Source organism: Mastigoproctus giganteus, chromosome 12 (genome assembly GCF_048544385.1).
Source record: "Mastigoproctus giganteus isolate SK-2022 chromosome 12, ASM4854438v1, whole genome shotgun sequence".
In the NCBI taxonomy this organism is placed as follows: domain Eukaryota; kingdom Metazoa; phylum Arthropoda; class Arachnida; order Uropygi; family Thelyphonidae; genus Mastigoproctus; species Mastigoproctus giganteus.
Window position 1 is genome coordinate 34903274 of NC_143586.1, and position 22687 is coordinate 34925960.

At 35.9% G+C, this 22687-nt stretch overlaps 1 protein-coding gene across 1 annotated transcript in view; it reads left to right on the top strand.

Moving 5' to 3' along the window:
* Nucleotides 1-22687, top strand: part of LOC150076876 (spectrin beta chain-like) — an 800006-nt gene that overhangs the window by 598886 nt on the left and 178433 nt on the right. The window contains exon 36 of the mRNA XM_090386889.1: nt 4363-4607. Within this exon, the coding sequence (XP_090243015.1) occupies nt 4363-4607 (245 nt within the window). The remainder of the gene's footprint in view (nt 1-4362; nt 4608-22687) is intronic.

Sequence of the window (22687 nt, forward strand, 5' to 3'; positions counted from 1 at the left end):
TGAAACACAAGCAGTTGCTCTTGACATCTCAAAGGATTTTAATCGTGTTTGGCTTAAAGATCTTCTAAACACGCTTCCATCTTATGGTTTGCCAACTGTTTTTTTGTAATTGGTTATCTAGTTTTCTCTCTGATCGCTCACTGAGGGTGATGGTAGATGGCGCTTTGTCCTGTAACTTCTCCACTAATGCTGGTGTCCCCCCATGGTTCAGTAGTTCTTTCTCCCACTCTTTTCCTCTTGTATATTAATGACCTTCTTCCATTGACTGGAAATCCATAGTTTTGCCGATGATAGCACATTGTATTCCACTTTCCATTTTGAGAAACCTTGCCCTGCTCAATCAGCTTCAACTTCTCGAAAATCAGCTACCAATTCCTTAAATGCCAGTCTCCACGTAATTGTCCGGTGAGGTAAAGACAAAATTAGTTGATTTCAATTCTCTTAAAACTCAGTCATCTTATATCTCGCAAAAAAGGATTCTTCTGCTCCCATGCTTATCTTTGGTGGCACTCCGATTTCTATGCAGAAGGATATATCTCTTTTGGGGATTACCCTGACTTCTAATCTCTCTTGGCACAAGCACATTACAAATATTGCTTCCTCTGCATCTAAAACACTTGGTTTTCTCTTTCACTCTCGGCGTTACTTTTCTTCCAAACAGCTGTTCACTCTGTACAAATTGCAAATCCTCCCTACCATGGAATATTTTTCCCACAACTGGGGTGGTGCCTCCAAAACCCGTCTCAGGCTTTTTGATTCCGTTAAGAAGAGGTCAGTTAGGTTAGTTAATGATTCGTGTCTAACAGAGTCTCTCCACTCGCTGTCTCATCGACGTACTGTTTCTGCTGCATACCTCTTCTACAGATATTTCCATGGGCACTGTTCTTCTGAATTGGCTTCTATAATTCTCTCTCTCTCTCTCTCTCTCTCTCTCTCTCTCAAAACAGTCTGAACATGTGCCACCATCCATTGTGACAACATCCATTTACTCTCCAACTTCAAACTCACAGAACCAACTTTTCATCTTCCTCGTTTATTTGTTCAACTGCTGTTTTGTGGAACAACCTTCCTTCATGCTGTATTTCCTGAAAATTACAGTCTACAAAAGTTGACATCTAATGTCAACAAATATCTTCTTTTGTCTTCTCAATCTCCAACCCAAGCACGGTACCAAGTAGTATAGGTTCTATTACCTCTCATGTTTGGGGTTTTCATAAAAAAATAAAATAAAAAATAATAATAATAATTAAATAAGCTGTCCTTCAAATCTGTAGTTAATTGACAAGGCTCATCATCAGACCTTTTGTATTACATTTCCGAAAAATTGAAGACCAAAAAAGATTTTAACCTGGCTCTCTCATTTTGTAGCATGATCTTATACTTCTGAGTCATATCCTCAGTTTGCTTATGGTTTAAATCATTAGTTTCCTGCAGGTATAATTGGCGCACAATAGCCTTAGATGCTGATGTGCTATAAAACTTCTAATAACCAACCATCCTGCAGGTATAATGTTTATATGTATCATAAATAAATAACATTTGGTTGTCAGTTATATGTATCATTAGTACCCACATGCATAATCATATAGTTTTTTTTACCAGTGATTTCTCAGACTTAGCTTTTGATTCCAATCAGTCTCCTTGGCTCAATTTGCCAAGCATTTTTGTATGACTAAGTGATATCTCTGTGCATAAATTGTGATTTATAGTCATGCACAGTTTTTATTTTGAATTCTAGTGTGTATCACATTTTCTTATTTGATAGCAGCTCTTCTTCAAAAATTTTTTGAAGACTGCAAGTAGGGAAAGTTACCATTCTTTATTTTTTCCTAGTTTAGGTATTTGTACTAGCACCTAAACTAGTACTAGTACTAACCTTGACTGCCTCTGTAGCCGAGTGGTCAGTAGTGGGAGTGCAGTAGCACACACTCCTTGAGTAGACTGGGGTTGAAGCCGATGACTACTAAATACATTCAATCTGCCAATCCACACTGGACCAGATTATGGTCCATTTCCCTCAACATGAATTGCTTAGGAGGCTTCCATCCTGCAGTGGGTTGAGTTGATAATGATTGCAGTTTACTTTGCCCTTTTTTATTTACTAACCTTTGCTTGGTCATTTAGCATAGCAGGACTGATGACCTGGGTGAAAAGAGATCACTCAGAGCCAAAAGGAGTTCCAGTGAATCAAGCTACTATGGATACAGCATATTCCCATCATTGGAGACATCAGAACATCATGGAACGTGACTCCATTCATTTAAAGAGATGGCAGACATAAATAGAAAATTATGACATACCAGTTTTTTTGGCAATACATTCTTTATCTGTCTGGTCTATAGGCAGGCTATCATCATGCTTAATTCAAAAAAGATTCTGTTTGCTTCATCTCAAAAATGGTGAAATTCCTCAAGTCCAGTCCGAGGTCTTCTAATTTGAACTGAAAAATCAAATGTTTTAACAGCTATTAAAATTGATGATCTCTTTCTTTCTCTCTATTAAATCTCTCTCTCTCTCTCTCTCTCTCTCTCTCTCTCTCTCTCTCTCTCTCTCTCTCTCTCTCTCTCTCTCTCTCTCTCTCTCTCAGCTGTTAAAGATTATGACCTTTAATTGAATACCAGTGACAGTCACTCCCCATAATTCACTAAACATCTCCTCAGCTGTAGATTTATTCATCTGTTCAACATTTCTTTTCTCAAGAATGGGATTAGTCAGTCATTTCAGTGACAATTTTCCTTTCTGTTCAATATAAACACAGGTCATCTCATGAGGATGTATTACTTGGAACTTTAGCAGAGCAGACTGGAATAACTGCTTTGCTTGCATCCCACTCGACAACCAGTACGTATGGCAACAGCACCTTGATGACATAACTCATCACATTACTAGGCATAAATTAACTGCAGCAGAGATTTCCATACCAAAATCTCACTTGTGCAAGCATGTACACCAGAAACCACTAGTGGAGTATAGATTGCTCCAAAACCAAACTTGAAAATAATGGTGCTTAGAATCACTTTTTGTAAATTCCCTTCTGTAGCAAACCTAATTGTTTAAAAAAAAACTCAAACCAAACCCATGCAAATTAGGAAAAAGGCAAAACAGGACTGTTGAACTACCTTTTCATCAACTTTCATCAAAAATGCCAAACCTTGACAATGTACACATTGTACTCCCCTAATTCCAATTCTGCATTCTTTATATCTGTGTGAAACCACGTCTCTGATATCCCAACAATGTCCACCTTTTGATGTTTTGACCAGCACTTCAAATTCATCAAATTTATTTACTATACTTGTAGTATTGGTGTTCATGCAAGTATACATGCACCTGTTCTTACACTTAGTTACTCTAACACAGTCCATGTATTTACTTGTTTAATGACTTCCAGCAGTTCCTGAAATCCCCCAGCAACTTACTTTCCAGGCTGCTGCTCACTCCAATAGAAGCAATGGAAGAATCACTTTTACCTCTTCAGCTATTGTTAATCTATTAATTTGGGAATTCTCCCAAGCTAGCATTTTTCCGACCCACCTAACATTGCCTCGATAGCATCAGCAAATATTCTTGCACCCTTTCTATTGAAGTGTATCCCATCCCTGTAGAAGCAGTCTCTCCTGTTAACAAGTACAGACCATGTGGAGAAAAATTCTACCACATGAGACTTGCGCAATCTCTCCAGGGCCGAATTGATTGACAAGGCTCTCATCATATACTCCCCCTATGATGTCTGGGCAGAATTGCAGACACTTTCAAATTTAAAACTCTGACAGATGCCCATCAGAATGCCGAGTTGGCACCTAATTTCTTCACACTCTCAGCATGTAGCACACAAAGACATCCTCCATGGCTAGATCATGTCCTGTTCCAGAAAGTCCACAAACATTTCACATTTTGCTCATTTTTTAGACTGTGTATTGGAGAATCGCCCCATTCAGTTCTCCCCCAAACCACAGCACTTCTGCTATTTTGTATACGTTTCTTTGCTTCTCTAATCTGGGGCATGATTTCCATTTGAATACAATTTAATTAACAATAAAAATTAATAAGATTTATAAATTCCATTTGATTTCCATTTGAATACAATTTAATTAACAATAAAAATTAATAAGATTTATAAATTAATTAATTAATTGATAATACTATACTAAGCTAGCAAATGTCCAATACAAAGCTACATATGTATTATTATAGAAGGGTGCCAGACTGCTTTCTTAATAATTTCCAGATTTTAGACTGGATTTTACCCATATTAAATAACTATTTAAATAGTTAGCCAATAATAAATATGTTGTTAAATGAAACCCTATCAGCACGACTTTTTGCTAATATTGCTTTGTTCTAAAATTTAATTTTTTTTAGGTTCAGCAAATACAAGAGGAATCAAGTAACCTTCAGACTGCTTATGCTGGTGATAAAGCTAAAGAAATCACCAACCGTGAAGCTGAAGTTGTTGGGGCTTGGAAGACACTTCTCAATCTGTGTGAAGCTCGCCGCTACAAATTGGCTGACACCAGTGATCTCTTCAGATTCCTCAATATGGTTCGTGATTTAGTTCTTTGGATTGATGATGTTGTTAGGCAAATGAACACATCAGAAAAGCCCAGGTATATTTTAAAATCTGATTCATTAGATTGTTTTTTAAATTCTTTAAATCAGTCAGGGTTATTAATAAATTTAAAGCAGATAGTTTGAGAATAAAACACACTACACTGCATTGGATGACCACAGTGTAGCAACTTTAATTAACCTGTCAGAGGTGCCACCCTATTTGTAACAAATTGTGGCCACTGGACCCAACAGGCTCACCTTTGTATTTTTTATTTCTGGATAAAAAAAAGTTTTTTTATTTTGTTTGCAGTAAACTACTTATTAAATGCAAATTAATTCATTTTCATTAAATAAATGAGAATTTAAATTCTCATTTACTGAGAATTTAAAATTTTAAAATGTTATGTTTTTATTTCCAAAAGATCAAAATTATTATTTTGTTGAGAAAGGAATAAACTCTGTAAACATGAAACTCATGGTCCCTTGCATTTTCAAGTTCATAAATTGTTCAAAGTGCAAAAATTCAAACTGATGTATGCACATGCATTACTTAAACCCAGCTTTGACTGCTGTTGACTGCTGGCACCATAGCCACTCAGCTACAACTGTGAAGGTAGTTTCTAATGTTCCCAACTCCTTATCGCTTTAGGTGCTCAACACAGTTGGCAGCCAAGAGGAACAGTCCCCCCAGACGATATTTAGACCATCACCTGGTCCAATAATAGATTCCTCTGCAGACCTCATGATCACTTTGTCTCAGAACTTTGAAGATCCTAGACACTTTGTAATGTTTTTGTCAAAAGCTTGAAATGAGTGTATTTTTCAGTATTTATTTAATTTTAATGTTTTAAATTTGTTATACATATTAGCATACATACTGAAACACCTATTGTCTTCCCTAAGTCCTTCCACCATCCATCTGCATGTAATAACTTGACTCCTAGTGGATGGATTTTTATAAAATTTTAAATTCGGCTCTTTTATAAACATTTGTTAAGCAATTTCATTAAAATCAGAACAATAGAAATTTTCCAATTCTTACCTGCCCATCCACATGCTAATAACTCGAATCTCAGAAATGGATTTTTGAAATTTTGTATATGGCTCTTTTAGAATTTGTCAAGCTTTCCAGAATTTCTGTAAAATCAAATCAATAGAAATCTGACAATTATTATTTATATTTTCATACATATTATGCAGGTTATCTATATACTATATATCATAGTTGAGGTACTGGATATTATATTTGATTGTAAGTTCTGATTGGAAGAATGAACGAACAATATGGCAAATGCATAGAAACAACATGTTCTCAGTTTACTCAAACAGTTATTGTTCTTTTACTCTTTTTACTCTTTTTGTTTGGCTCATCAGATTTATATAAACAAAAGCACTTAAAAACTGGACTCATTTTGAGACCCGCTAATCTTCAGCTAGCACATAAAACTAACCAAAAAAGAGAATAAGCTCCCGTATGTATTGTGGATTACATAGTGATTTCTGCTTAATCAAATGTGTGACAAGTGAGGGATTGTAGTCTGGGGAATTTGTGACAATCATGAAATTGTTTAGTGTGGGAAATTTATTTTGGAGCAGCCACCAAATGCCTGGCATTTCTTTTGGGAATTTTGCATTTAAAATGTGCACTGAGTTTTCTTTATAATACAGCATAGCCAACATTTCAAAGTTCCAAATATTGCCTATATATATATATATATATATATATATTGCAAAAATATATAGATATTCCTTGAGTGGCGTGGCACTTAGGCAAACTATGTTTACCTATGCGCCATGAGATAAAGATATTGCCAAGACAGCTGTCACTGAAGAAGTGATAAGAAAATACAAAATGTTTGAATCCATTATATACATATTTCCAAATCAGAAATAAACATAATTAAACCAACGTAGGTATAAATGCTTTATTTTCAAATTGCCTATCATAATTCTATCATTGATAACAGCATTTTGTACTCGTGGGAAACTTCCATTTTCTTTTGAATGTTGATGTAATTCTGTCTATGAATATGAGGCATGATAACTTAAATTATGACATTATGCCCTTTTTTAAAACTTACTTTTATGCTTCTGATGTACATTTAAAGACAAGTCTTCTTGAAATTTAATAACATAAACAATATCATTAATATCATGTCAGGAATACTGTTATTTGGGTCTCTATTTTTGACTGATGATCTCAGATTATTATACAAACTAAATCAGTTGGGCATCAGTGATTTTAAAAACCTGTTTTAATTTTATTGCCAGTTGCATACATTACGGCAAAGCACTACAATTCATTTTGGATGCATTTCATTTATGTTCATATGCCCATTCAAGTTTATTCCTAATGATAATGATAATATCTTTAATGATATTTAGATCACATCTATTTAAAAAAATTTTCTCAGAAAATTTAACACTGGATTTCACATTATTTATGCAATTTTAAATGATTTATGGGGTCCGGGAAGTAGAAATTAAACAGAATTTTAATTTCTACTTCCCAGAAATGAGAAATGAGATTACCTGCTCACTTGAGCAGGTAATCTGAAACCCAACTCTTTCTGTTGCATGATAAGTTTAAGATGTGGGGTTGATATGTTGTAAAGAACAGAGGGAGTAATTTGTAAAGGGTAGACTAACTCTATTGCTATCAAGAATATATATCAGCAGTGAGATGCTTCAAACCTAGTAAAATAAGTAACTATTTATCTATACTTGTGAAAACTAAGCTGAAACCTGAAGCTAATTTGATTGAAGTAGAAATACGTAATGTTGGTAGAAGATGGTAAATGGTTAAATTTATAATATTATTGCGAGTTACAGGAAAAGGGACACAAACTCATTTGTATCCCCCAATGGGGGGGAAAATAAATAAAAATATAGAATGACTTAAATTTAATAGACTGCTACTTAGGTTCCTAAGAAATTTAAAAAAAAAAAAAAAAAAAATTAAAAATAATAATAAAAATAACAATATCGGTTAATAAATTAAAATTAAATTATACGCGTCTATAAATTACCTTAAAATTAGTCATGATTCCCAGAAAGTTACCCCCCACTCCAAAGACCTTGAGGGATGAATGGGAATGAAGGCATAGGGCCACTCAGGGGAAGTGTAGATATCATGAATTATTAATTAATTGATTCCTGTTTAACTGCATGAGAGTTACATTAAAACTTGGAACAGTGATCTGGCAACTGGGTATACTATTTGTTAATGTGGTTTGGATACTGCCTGTGATAGAAAAATTAACCTATTACAGAATAATAGGAACATCCTAAGATTACAGTAATTTTATTTTCATGTTAGTCGTTTGTTGAACTGTTTTTGACTTCTGAAGAAATACTGATAGGTTCTGGGTGGTTTTGCTCTGTAGATGGAGCTCTCTAGGCATTTGATATCTGCCAGGATGCCCTGTCTTGGGGATGCTTGTGGTTTCCACTGGGTGCTGGACTAACTGGACATTCTCTTTTTGGAATGGGAATTGTTTCTGTAGAATTGTTAGTTGGCAGATGTTTTGTGTAGGGTTCTTGGAGTTTGGATTGATTCTGTTTTTTTAGATGATAATATTCTGCTGTAAGTGTGATGTCTTCTTTTCTGAAGACATTACATTCAGAGATGGAGATGCATCTGAATTTCTTTAAAATACACTTTTTTGAGTACTGTAGATTCTCCTACATAAGCTGAATGACATCCAGATACAACCACAGGACATATTGACCTGCTTTGAATGGAAATGAGCACAATGTTCACTTCTATTCTTCTGGAAGAAGCTAAGAGTAGCTGTCTCAAAGAATGTCTACTGTAGCCTGTGTCCCACCCACATAGGCTACAGTAGACTGCTTTCCATTTGTGCCATGCAGCAGGACAGATGAGCAGAAGCAATGAAGAGTATCATCATGTGAAGATTTAATCCAGACTTGTCAAGAATCCTAATTTTTTCGAACGTTTCACTGGACATGAGTGATGGGTGTTTCAGTACAACCCAGAGGTGAAGTGTCAAATAATGCAGCAGATTTCAAAATTATCACTGAGCCTCAAAAGGTTTTTGTTTACTGAAGTCCATTATCAAGATGAAGCTGATTGTGTTTTTCAACAAACAGGGTGTGATTCACAAAGAATTTGTAGGAGGGGAGAGAATCGATGCCATGTTCTACTACAGGTGCTTCAGAGACTATTGAAGTTCATTTCCCAGGCAAAGCTGCAATTTTGAAAGAAATGCAGCTGGTTCTTGTATGAAAATGCCCTTGCCCATTCCGCACTTGTTCTGAAGACATTTCTGACGAAACATGGCATTGTACTGATCAACCATCCATCCTACTCTCCTAATCTAGCACCAGTGGATTCCTCTTTCCCAAGGTGAAAACTGCCCGCAAAGGAAAGATTTCAGGACATTGAGGACATAAAGAAAAACATAACTGCCTAACTGAACATCTCTTTGGATACCTATGCTGACTTTTTTTCAGAGACTTTTAAAATGATGTGATAAGGGCATTCAGTCAGGTGGTGACTACTTGGAATATAAATAAAACCATTTTTGAGTTCCTTTACTTTTGCTCTTTTTATTTTACGAGGCTGTGAACTTTGCAATATTATTCTTTATTTTAAAAAAATATTTCATCCCCCACCCACTGAAAATTGTATATGAGTGAGCACTTGGCACATAAATGCCGTAACAATCAGATACAGTCAATCCTCTTATAACACGTGTTTACAATACACAAATTCGATCATACACAATTTATAAATAGGGGAACGATATCGCATATAACACAAACTGAATTTGCATATGCACGATTCGCCTTTGTGTTTACAAGAAATGGCAGTCGAATGCAGAATCACCCCAACTGAACACAACACGATAGGAATGAAGAGAAGATTCTGAAAATGTATTCTTGTTTTTTATATCAGTGAAGGGGAAACACATTTCACCATAATAACGTAAAACCCCACACAATTCCAGCTATCGGTATTTTCGCAAATGTCATTAGATCGAGTTTACTACCAGTTTATAACAGATTCCACTAACAGAAACGCAACTGGAAATTGTTTTTATTGTTTTATGGTAGTAACCCCCAGAAATGTGCTTTAATAAAATGTGAGGTGTTAATAGTGTATCTCTGCCTTTACGGTGTTGTTTATTCAGTTGCTACACGCACGCAGCTTTGTTTATGTGTATCAAGCGTGCCTCCTCATTTTGTAATTGTGCTTTATTCCCTAAAAATCAGTAAAATGCTTAAAAGGTGTGAAAAGGAAGCATCCTGGTGAAGACACTACAGATTCAGAGAGAAAAAGAAAAGCAATATCGATAAACAGAGGCGGACTGGGTCAAAAATTCTTACCCGGGGAAATTTGTAGTGGCCTCATACTATGATTTATGGCCAAAAGCACACCGGCCTCTGACGCACCAGGGTTTCCCGGGTAAGGCTTATGGCCAGTCCGCCTCTGTCGATAGAGAAAAAATATGAAATTGTAAAACACTTTGAGCGAAATGAAAGACCATGTGATATTGCATGTGTTACAGGCCTAAATGAGGCAACGCCGAGAATTAGAAAGAATGCAGAGAAAATAAACACAACTTTCATAGCAGGAACAACTCAAAGTGTAATTAAAATCCATTAGATCAAGACACAAAGAATTGGAAAAGATGGAACAGCTGTCATCTGTTTGAATAGAAAATCAAACAAAAAACAAGTTTGCTTATGATGGAAGCAAAAGCATTAGCCATATTTTATTATGTAATAATCATAATAAAATACTTAGGTATTTTATTACGATTATTTATTGTGTTTAGTAATGTTTTGGTTACAAATGTGTGTTCAATCTTGGGTGGTCGGCATCTAACCCTATTTTTCCCATAGGGCCTGTTGTTTATATTGCACGAGGGTTTCTAGGAACACAACTATCGTGCTATACGAGGACTGATGGTACTTTTTATCTGATTATTTTCTAGTAACTGTATTTCTTTAATTATGACACGAGTGAAGCAGGTCAAAACAGTATAAAAAGAATAATAAAATTCATTCCATTTGTGATGGTATCAAATAGTAGCTATTCGAGATAGGTTCCTAGAACAACCCACTTCATAAAAAAAGACTAAGAGTATTTGCATCTAAAGAAAAAGAAGCACAATACACAAAAAGTTTTATCTTGCTTATATAATAGGAACAGTGGAAAATGGAATTTTTAATATCTAGAATGTTTGGATGTTTTCTAAGGCAGTTTGTGACAAGACTGAAAAATAATTAGTGCAGTGTATAAGTTGCAAAGACTAGTGAGAATAATAACAAAATATTGATATTAGAGTTGTCCAGCATCTGAGGATCAGCATTAAGTCGATTTTTATTCGGTAACTTTTTTTTCCATTTTTATTCAGTATGTTTTTTCCAGTAACTGTATTTCTTCAATTATGACATGAGTGATGCAGGTCAAAAGTCAAAACAGTATAAAAGAATACTAAAATTCATATCAACATCACTCTCATTGCACTTTAATTCTTGAGACATTTGTGACCTTAGCAAGTTCATAAGAGCTGGAATCTTACAGATTACTGCTTATACATTCATAAGAGTCTCTGTGACTCTTGCAAATATCCAACTGTTGGCAACTGTCCATTTTAGCTCTGAAATAGTGTATAAAAAGCTATTTCTTTATCACTTTTGCAAATTTTGATTAATTGAGCAATACAGATTTTATTGTTACAGAAAAATTGCAACAAAACTACAGTTAATTATTGGAAATGCAGTTGATGAACTACAGAGGAGGTCTGAGAAGTATTCGAATGAAAATACCCTAGGATTAATGTTGACAAAAGACTATGATAAAAGAAAGTAGGAGGGAGGTTGATAGAGAAAGGTTTTAAATAAGAAGGATCAGCAACTCACAGCTCTTAGGCCACGTGTGGCCTGCTGCTTCTTTTTATGTGGCTCAGAGATTGGTTAACTGATTTGCTAAAAATTGTTGCTGGTCAAAATTTTGCCATGAATTTGATAAACCAAAAATTCAAAAATATAGAAGAACAAATGACAAGGTGGAAAGTTGATAACATTTGTCATATACTTTACTCAAATTGTGATTGACTGGAATGGAAGAGGAGGAGGAGATCTTGTGCATCCCCCACCCCACCCCACCTACATTGAATTTGGTGAGGGGATGGGGTTGCAAAAGTGGAAAAAGTAAATACAAAGACTTCAGCCTGCTAACACTCCATAATAGCTGCTAAGAATCTGCTATGTTGAGCTAGTGATTAGAAGTGAACAAAGTGGCATGATTTAATATGGTGTAGAAAAATCCAGAAATGTTGTTCCAGGAAAATACAAAATTTTCCATATGCTTTTATAGTTGAGCTGTATTTTATGAATCATGGTATCAAGGGAAGGGAAGGTTTAAAACAAAAGTACAGGTTTTTAAAGAACTTCTTCTAGTCAGTACTTTACTGAAGACAAAAGTAAACCACTGTCTTATCAGCTAGAAAACTGGTTCTCTTATGAAAGGTTAATGTAATAGTAATAGAAAAAGACATGGACAAAGTAGTAACTACATTTCTAGATTTTTTTACACTAGATAAAAAGAAGCATGCTTCCATTATTTATTGGTATAATAGTAATGAAATAAAAATAATTTTGACATTTATGTAGATTTTAGTAAACTGTATACTATAATTGTTGTATAAATTGGAGCAGTATGGCATTAGGGTCAAGTTACTATGGATAAAGAGAAGTTACTACTCTTTGTTAGCTGATATTATGAGTTGGGTTTGATGTTGAGCCCTTTACTGTTTTTAATATTTATTAGCAATATTGATGTTAACGTATCAAGTTTAAAGGTAAATTCGCTGATGATATAAAACAGTGGTTTTCAACCGGGGGTGCCGCAGTGACATACCAGACGTGGCACATAATTTGGGTTTGTTACTTAAACTTATTTACTTATTTATTTCTTTTTTAATTTATATATTTTTTCATTATAAAAAGATGTACTGTATCTTTTTAATTTTGTGGTGATCTATAATTGATGTTTATTTAGTACCTCTGTATAAAGAATAAAATTATTATATATATATAATTTGTATTATGAATTGTAATTTTGTTTATAGTTATATTATTGTAATAACTATCATATAACATTTTTTAATATTAGACACACACACACAGAGAGAGAGAGAGAGAGAGAGAGAGAGAGAGAGAGAGAGAGAGAGAGAGAGAGAGAGAGAGAGAGAGAGAGAGAGAGAGAGAGAGAGAGAGAGAGAGAGAGAGAGAGAGAGAGAGAGAGAGAGAGTCAGATTTAACAGGCAGAAAATTGAGTAGGGGTGCCACAAAATAAATTACTTAGGGGTAATTAAAAAGATTGAAAACCACTGATATAAAGGTTCATAGTATGGTTAATAACAGCATCTCAAGACCTGAATAAATATTTTAATAGCCTCTTAATTAATGAAATATTAATAATTTAAGGACAATCAAAAGCAGAGCTAGAATTGGTTCTTGCACTTCTTCTATTTCAGTGTACAGTAGTGTGTTCAGGTAATTATAAGCTTTGATGAGGGAGACTAGCAATTACACAGACTGAAAGAGTTACTAAAAACTCAAATAGGCACACATTTTATTGGTTAAGTTATGAAATGGCTGAAGTTATAGAAATAAGAGAAACATGATATCACTTTGATATTTGTGATACAGAATTTTAATATAGTGTGAGATTACAATGTATACATGAGGGGGGGATGCTTTTGGTTAAGAATCATATATACTTGAAACAAATAGGTTGGCAGTATAATATTGAGTCAATCTGGTTTGTGATATCAAAACACCAAGAAAATAAAAATGAGAGCAGGAGTTAGAGGCCAAATGAAAGTGATGAGTATAATAAACAACTACACAGACAAATAGTGGGGCTAGCAAATTATAATATCTTATTGGGGAAATTTGAATTTCCAGATATCAATTGGAAGTCATGGGTTGGCAGCTTACTTGGTAGTAAGTCATTTCTTAATTTGCTGGATGACTGCTTTATACACCAAAGTGTTTAGAGAGTAATGTTTCTTGTTTCTTGACAGTGCCTCAGATTTTTAAATGCATAGTGGATTCACTTTTTTGGGTGATTTTATACAATTTAAAAAAATAATAAATAATAATAATAAATATTAGAACTGAAGGCTGAATCGTGGATAATGTTTTTTGCCCCTAAGTGCAGAAGGAGGCTTTGTCTTAATCGATCTTTGAAAGGAACAGAATGTTCCCTCTGATTGGCTCATTTCAGTAATGCACTTAATGTTTAATAACTTAAAAACACTTCACTTAAAATATTCCTGTATTTAATTTGTTCATTAATGTGCCTAGCAAGCCTATAGTAGAAGTAGTGGCATGTGATGCAAGAAAGCAAATGTATGAGCTTATGCAGCATCAGCCAAAAAAAAAATAAAAAAAAAATCACACCATTCCCTCCAAATGCCTGTCCAGTTCCTCCTTAAATTTATTCAACCTATCAACTTCCACAACGACAGATGGAAGTTTGTTCCAGCAATTAACCACCCGCTGGCTAAAGGCAAATTTCCGTACATCCAAACTACATCTGTCTTTTCTTAATTTGAATTTATGCCCCCTTAGGTTCGTAATCTGAACAAGTGGAAGGATCCCATCAGAATTCAGCGTGCTGAACCCATTCAAGGCCTTATACACCTCAATCAGATCACCGCGCAGGTGCCTAGTCTCCAGCCACTGCAATTTGCAGAACTTAAGCCTCTCTTGATAAGAGGTTCCCTTCATTCCCCTCACTAATCTTGTTGCCCTTCTCTGTACACGCTCAAGTAAATCTACATCCTTCCTAAAATGAGGCCTCCAGACCTGTACGCAGTACTCAAGACATGGCCTGACCATTGCCTTATAGAGAGGGCTAATCGCCTCCTTTTCCCTGCTAGCAAAATTCCTATATATCATTGACAAAACCCCATGACCTGCCCTGGCAGCCTGTCTGCATTGCTCAGAAAACTTCATATCTGCCTGCACAATTACTCCCATGTCTTTTTCATTTTCTACCACCTTAAGTGTAGTACCACACAGTTGGTACGTTTCTCTGGGGTTACTTCTACCCATATGCAGTACTTTGCATTTGTCAAGGTTAAATTTCAGTTGCCACTTCTTAGCCCATCTGCCCAAATTATCTAGATCCTGTTGCAGTAGCACACTGACATTACTGTCATTAACAAACCTGCCAACCTTTGTATCATCTGCAAACTTCGACACTAAGCCTGATATACCTTCATCAATATCATTGATAAATATACAAAACAACAGTGGACCCAACACCGAACCCTGTGACACTCCACTAATAACATTAGTCCAAGAAGAGCAGCACCCATTGATTACTACCCTCTGTCTTCACCCACTTAACCATCCTTTTATCCATTGTAGCAACTTACCCTTAATACCATTCTGCTCCAATTTGTACAATAGTCTTCCATGTGCAACAGTGTCAAAAGCTTTCCTGAAATCCAAATGCAGGGTGTTTCAGTTAAACGTTTCAGAACTTCTAAGAGGGGTAGGGTACATCCTGACAACTCGAAATCATATAGCAATGTGGGGTCGGAAATGCTTTCCTGAAGCGGTGTTGTACACAGAAGCACCATAAAAAGAAAGGAGACCGTAAGTGAGAAATCGTTTTAATAATACATGAAAAGAAGCAAAAGGTACATGGATTAAAGTAAGTGTTCGAAGTTTCTTCCACGGGCTACAATGCACGCCTCACATCTCCGACGCATGGACATCCGAACATTCTGGAATACTCCAGGCGAATTTCGAATTTCTTGAACAAGAATGCCAAGTTAGTAGGATGGATGATTACACGAACGCAGAGTTAGCCGATATGCATTTGGCGTACGGAGCTGCAAATTGTAGTGGGCCAGCCGCACAGCGTTTGTACGCGGAACGATATCCGACGAGGCGTATTCCCAGTCATAATTTCTTTGCAAGACTGCACCAGAGGTTAGCTGAGAGGTTCATTTGAAAGAGCTGACAGGGACAGGGTAAGAACAGCACGGACTCCAGCCGTCGAACAGAATGTGCTGCAGCATGTACAGGGGAATCCAAGAACGAGTACACAAAGTCTAGCAAACGCAGTCGGGGTTTCCCATTGCAGCGTCTGGAGGATTCTCCGAGAACAAGACATGCATCCGTTTCACGTGCAGCGTATCCAGACACAGCAACCGGAGGATTATGCACCTCGTATTGCTTTCGCACAGTGGTACCTTGGAAAATGTGCTACAAATCCCCTTTTTCCTGCTGAAGTGTTGTTTTCCGATGAGGCATCCTTCACAAGGGAAGGAATTTTCAACACACATAACGACCATATCTGGGCGGTCGAGAACCCGCATGCAATACGACGTCGTGCAGCACAGATTCGATTTTCGGTCAATGTATGGGCCGGTATTATGGGAGATCACCTCATCGGACCTTACCTGTTACCGTGTCGTCTAACCGGATCTATCTACTTGATCTTTCTGCAGCAAGTATTGCCACAACTTTTGAGAGATGAACAGATTTCTGCATCGACGCAACAGACAATGTGGTTCCAACACGATGGAGCCCCTGCCCATTATAGCGGAGATGTTCGTAACTACCTGGATGTCACATTTGGTCAACGGTGGATCGGACGTGGTGGTCCCGTGCGTTGGCCTGCTCGGTCACCCGACCTATCATGTCTTGATTTTTATTTCTGGGGTCATATGAAATCGCTAGTTTATGACACCCCTGTTGACAATGCTGAGGAGCTGGTTGCAAGAATCGCAGTAGCTGCCGAAGAAATTCGAAATTCGCCTGGAGTATTCCAGAATGTTCGGATGTCCATGCGTCGGAGATGTGAGCCGTGCATTGTAGCCCGTGGAAGAAACTTCGAACACTTACTTTAATCCATGTACCTTTTGATTCTTTTCATGTATTATTAAAACGATTTCTCACTTACGGTCTCTTTTCTTTATGGTGCTTCTGTGTACAACACCGCTTCAGGAAAGCATTTCCGACCCCACATTGCTATATGATTTCGAGTTGTCAAGATGTACCCTACCCCTCTTAGAAGTTCTGAAACGTTTAACTGAAACACCCTGTATATGATATAAAAATAATTTTTTGCATCCAGTTCCTTTGCAACCACATCATAATATCCTATCAAATTTGTCAGACAAGACTTTCCCTTAACAAACCCATGCTGTGTCTGAATTATTGCTGCAGTCTTGTCTAGATGATCCTGCAATGCATCTTTAACCAGCGACTCCATTATTTTACCCGGAACAGAAGTTAAACTAACTGGTCTGTAATTACCCCTGTCATCCTTCGATCCCCCTTTGTGAATTGGGGATACATTTTCACATCTCCAGTCCGTGGGAACCTCCCCTGAGTCCAAGGAGGCCCTCATAATTATGGCTAACGGTTTGCTTAGTTGCTTTCCCGCCTCCTTTAATATAACTGGATAGATCCCATTCACCCCAGGTGCTTTTCTTACGTTTAACTTCAACAATTTCTCTTCCACTTTGCTCTCAGTTATTACAAAATCATTAAGTATCCTGCTACAATTTGATAACCTTCTGCCATTTTCAAACCTTAATAATTCCTCACGTGTGAATGTAGATGCAAAATACTCATTCAGTTTGTTTGCTATTTGAGCAGGATTATCAACAGTCGAACCATCGATGTCAAGCGGACCAATCAGATTCATCCTCTTCCTTTTAGAGTTTATATAAGTAAAGAAATCCTTGCTGTTTTTCTTAGCATCTTTTGCCAAGGATTTCTCGTAATCTGCCTTTGCCTGCCTAACCTCCTTTGTAACTTGGTTACAGATAAACTTGTAGCTATCATAGGCTTCTGTGTCACGTGTTAATTTGTATGCATCCCATGCATTTTTCTTCTCTGTTACGAGTCTCATTAGTTCATTTGACAACCATTTAGGCCTAAACCCTGAACAATATTTCTTAATAGGTATGAAACTTTTAGTAGCATCCACGATTAATTCCTTGAATGCTTCCCACTTAGAATTTACTGTTGGTAACATCATCAGTTGATTCCACTGTACAGAATTTAAAAACTGTCGGAGACCACTGTACTCGCCTTTACGGAAGCAAAAACCCTTTCCTTTACCCCTGATGGTAATTAAATCTTTAAGTGAATCCCACGTCAGTACACTGTGATCACTGCCACCTAGTGGTTCTTTTATCTGCAAATTCCTAATACATGAATGATCACTGCTGATAACCAGATCAAGAGTATTACTTTCTCTGGTTGCCTCTCGAACATACTGCTGCAGAAAACAATCATCCAATAAATCCACAAATGTCTGACTAGTGTGTGAGTGCCCAACCCACAAGTTCCAGTCAATATCTGGGAAGTTGAAATCCCCCATTATAAGACATTCCGATTTACTAGCCCACTCTTTCTCTGTACAATTGTTCATTGTACTCATTCGAGTCATTAGGCCTATAACACACTCCTACTCTTATTTTTGCTTTCGCAGTGCTTATGTCACACCAAACTGACTCAACAGTGCACTGTTCATCTATATCAACTGGATGCACTTCTTTTGATTTTATGTTTTTCTTAATTAACAGCATAACACCTCCTCCCTTTCTATCCTGTCTATCCTTTCTGTACACATTGTTCTCCCCAAATTCCAGTTCGGCATTTCTTATATCAGTGTGACACCATGTCTCTGATATCCCAACAATATCCGCCTTTGATGTCTTGACCAACACTTCAAATTCATCAAATTTATTTACTATACTTCTAGCATTGGTATACATGCAAGCATACATGCTCCTACTCCTATTCTTTGTTACCCTAACACATCCCATATACCCACCCATTCCACGATGACCGCCACCCATCCCTGAAACCCCCAACACCCCACGCTCCAGGTCTCTACTTATTCTAATAGAAGTTGTGCAAGAATCACTTTCACCTCTGCCTACGGCTACTGTTAAACTATTAGTCCTTGTATCCCCCCAAGCTATCAGTTTTCCGACCCACCTAACACTGCCTCGATAGCATCAGCAAATATTCTTGCACCCTTTCTATTTAAGTGTATCCCATCCCTGTAGAAGCAGTCTCTCCTGTTAACAAGTACAGACCAGGCTGAAAAAAATTCTATCCTTTGAGCCTTGCACAATCTTTCCAGGGCCGAATTGATCGACAAGGCTCTCATCATATACTCCCTCCTATCGTGTCTGGGCAGAATTGCAGACACTTTCAAATTCAACCCTAATTCACGGCTTTTTTTCATCAGTGACCTGTACTTGTTAAGTAATTCTGCCGGTCTCCTACTCTTGATATCATTAGTGCCAACGTGTACAACTATATCACCTTTTGTGCCCTTAAAAGATGATATCTGCTCTACAACGTCATCAACCTTTGCCCCTGGCAGACATACCCTGGTCCTGTTCCACCTATCCTTTTTACAAAGCATGTTTCCCGTTTCCCTGACAATAGAGTCACCAACAACTACTAGTTCCTGTGGGACCAGCGCATTCTGCCTTGGGGGTTGCCGCTGTGTTGCGTGATGACCAAGTGCAAGCTTTGGCGTTGATGTGGGCAGCTGAGAGCCCGATGGGCCCCTCAATTTAGATCTTTCGAGGGCATCCACCCTGTCCTTCAAACTCTCATATAGGCCCATAACAACGCTGAGTTGTCGCCTGATTTCCTTACACTCCTTACATCGCGCACACACAAAGACATCCCCCATGGCAATATCATGTTCCGTTCCAGATAGTTCGGCAAACCTTTCACAAGTTGCACATTTTTTTTAGGCTGTGATGCATTGGAGAATTGCCCCCCTCAGTTCTCCCCCGAGTCACAGCACTCCTGCCACTTTGTGCCCGTTGCTTTGCTGCTCTAGTTTGGGGCATGATACATTAAATTAATAAAATCAATAAATTAAATTAATTAAATGTCAATACTACGCTATCTAATAGAAACAGTGAAGCGTATTACTGTTTCTATAATTTTACGTAAGATCTACCTGCTATATTATATTATATTATATAATATAGCAATATTCTTGATCTAGTTACCAGCAGTGATTCTGCATGTATTAAGAATTGTCAAACAAGGAGCTTTAAGGTACCAGTATTGATGTTGGATTTATTTAAAGAATTAACTGCTCTTGAGGATAAAGAAGGGATTTTGAATCACTTTTTTGCAACAGTGATTAAAAATGTGCTCAGACATCTTTTAAATTCTTTTCAGTGTTATCAGCTGATGTTAAAAATTATAAATACCGAATGCGAAGTGTTCAGAATGGTAATTATAAAGGCAACAAAGCATTTTAAACCAGCTATGAGATATTGTTTGTGGTGTAGAATAAAATGTTTATCAGATTAACTGATGAGCTTAGTAGCATAGAAGAAAAATGCATGGGAAAATTATAAATTGCTAAGGGATACAGATTCCTACCATATCACAGGATTAGGTAGGCTAAAGATGATTTTGAAAATTATTTGGTTAAGAATTGCAAAGAAAATCAGCAACAAATTCTTTACATATGTTAAAAATAGAAGGAAAGGTTTCAATCACATTGTTTCACTGGATAGTAATGGTATAACCAGTGATGATCCTGTATTGCTTGCTGATAACCTGAATAAATATTTTGCTTCTGCATTCACACGTGAAGTTTTTAAAGATACAAAAAGGTTAGCAGAAGTTTATATTTAATACTAATTGGAATGATCTTTAGCAATTTATAATTTTCCCATGCATTTTTCTTCTATGCTACTAAGCTCATCAGTTAATCCGATAAACATTTTATTCTAGGGCTGATGGACTCTGTTCTTCAGTTACTTCAGAAGAACCTACAGATTGGAGATGTGCAAATTTATTTTCTATTCACAAATGTAGTTCAAAGAATGAGGTGGGTCACTACAGATCTGCAATTTTGACCTCTGTGTCAAGAAAAATAATGCATTCAGTAGAAGTAATACAAGATCATCTAGATCTAGGGTGTCAAACTGGTGGCCCGCAACAAAATTTTTGTGGCCCACGATTCCCAGAAATAAAATGTTAAAGTAAACAATTAAAAAGTACCTATTTATAATTCTAGAATATAAGGATTAAATAACCTCTGTAATAAATATAAAAATAATCATTTTAATTGATAATAAAAAAAAAAAAAAAAAAAAAGACTGGATCAATGGAGCCTTGATTAGAAAGAACTAAAAATATAAATAGTAATTTCAAATGAATGAAAATCGAAATTATTTATCTTTAAATAACATTGTAACTTTTTAGTTTATTTCTTTAAAAATAAAGAGTTACATTTTATTTTTTTAAATATTTTTTTAAATGGAGAAATCTTAATCTAAATTTCTTTTACATTTAAACTAATATTACAATATTGCAAATGCAGCGTTTTTTATAATGTTATCAAAAAGATACTTCATTCGTAATAGTTTCTTTGTCGGGATCTGTTGTGTTGTGTGTGTTGTGTTTGCTACCTATAATTTAACAAATACCTAAGTAATCATTTTTTTAATTTTATAATTTTAATTTCAACTATAGAATTTATATAGAAAATGTCACTTTCAACACCAGTCAAGAAAAGAAAAATTGATAACGAGGGAAGAAAATTCCAAGAAAAGTGGGAGCTGAACTATTTTTGTATGGAAGTGAACAGTAAAATTACATGCTTAATTTGTAAGAAAAATATTAGTGTTGCTAAAGAATACAACATTAAGAGGCATTATAACTCTAATCATAAGGAACAATATTCGGGCTTCGAAGGAAAAATAAGAGAAGAAAAATTAAAAACAATGAAGAAAACACTTCGTAGTCAACAACAAGTATTTACAAAATTCATGAAAACTAATGAATCAGTAATAAGATCAAGTTACAAAATAAGCTATTTGTTAACAAAGCATTCAAAATTGTTCATAGATGGTTCGTTAATTAAAGAATGTATGATAAGAGCAGCTGAAATCGTCTCTCCTGAAAAAGTGCAATAATTTCGCGATATTTCATTATCAATAAATACAGTGGTAGAGAGAATTAGCAAAATGGCAGATAACATCAGTTCACAACTACAGGATATATCTACAGAAGTCTTGTTCTTTTCAATTGCGATTAATGAAAGTACAGATATACGAGATGTTGCTCAAGTTGCTGTATTTTTTAGTGGTTGCGATAATAACATGAGGATCACCGAAGAATTGTTGGAAGTTATCCCTCTTCTTGGAACTACGACTGGCGAAGATATTTTTGCTGCTGTGTGGAGCATTTTAGAAAAAGTGTAAGCTTCCACTTGACAGACTTGTCTGTAACAACCGATGGTGCTAAATCAATGACAAGTGAAAATCGAGGATTTGTATCAAAATTGATTAGAAAATTACAAGCTGAGTACCCAGATAAACTGAAAACCATGGCTGTCCACTGCCTTATTCATCAGCAAGTTTTGTGTTTAAAAATATTAAAAATGGATGATGTATTGAAAACAGTAACAAAAACAATCAACTTTATTCGAGCGAGAGCACTCAACCATCGGCAATTTACTTCTCTTCTTAAAGATTTAGAAACCGAGTTCAACGATCTTCCTTATTATACAGAAGTTCGATGGTTATCATGCCACAAAGTTTTAAAGAGATTTTATATGCCTTTGGAGGAAATAACAGTTTTTCTTGAAATGAAAAATGAAAATGTATCAGTTATAAAAAAATCCTTTGTGGATTAAGGATTTGGCATTTTTAATTGATATTACAAGCCACCTCAATAATCTTAACATTTCATTGCAAGGTAAAAATAAGTTAAAAACGAACATGTACGACGCAATAGCAAATTTTGTACAAAAACTAACGTTTTAAAAATCATTTAAAAAAAAGACGTTTGACCCATTTTCCTACTTGTGAGCAGTTAAAAACACAAAATCAAAATTGCTCTTTCTCATAATATTGTGACAAAATTGAGGAAATAAAAAACAAATTCGATAAGCATTTTAATGATTTTAAAGAGTTAGAAGATATGTTTTCTCTTTTTGTTGGACCTTTTTCATTTGAAATCGAAAAAGCTCCCACTTTGATTCAACTGGAATTAATTGATTTCCAAAATGATTCATTTTTGAAAGACAAATGTCGAGAAGTAGGAATTCCAAAAATATATTCTT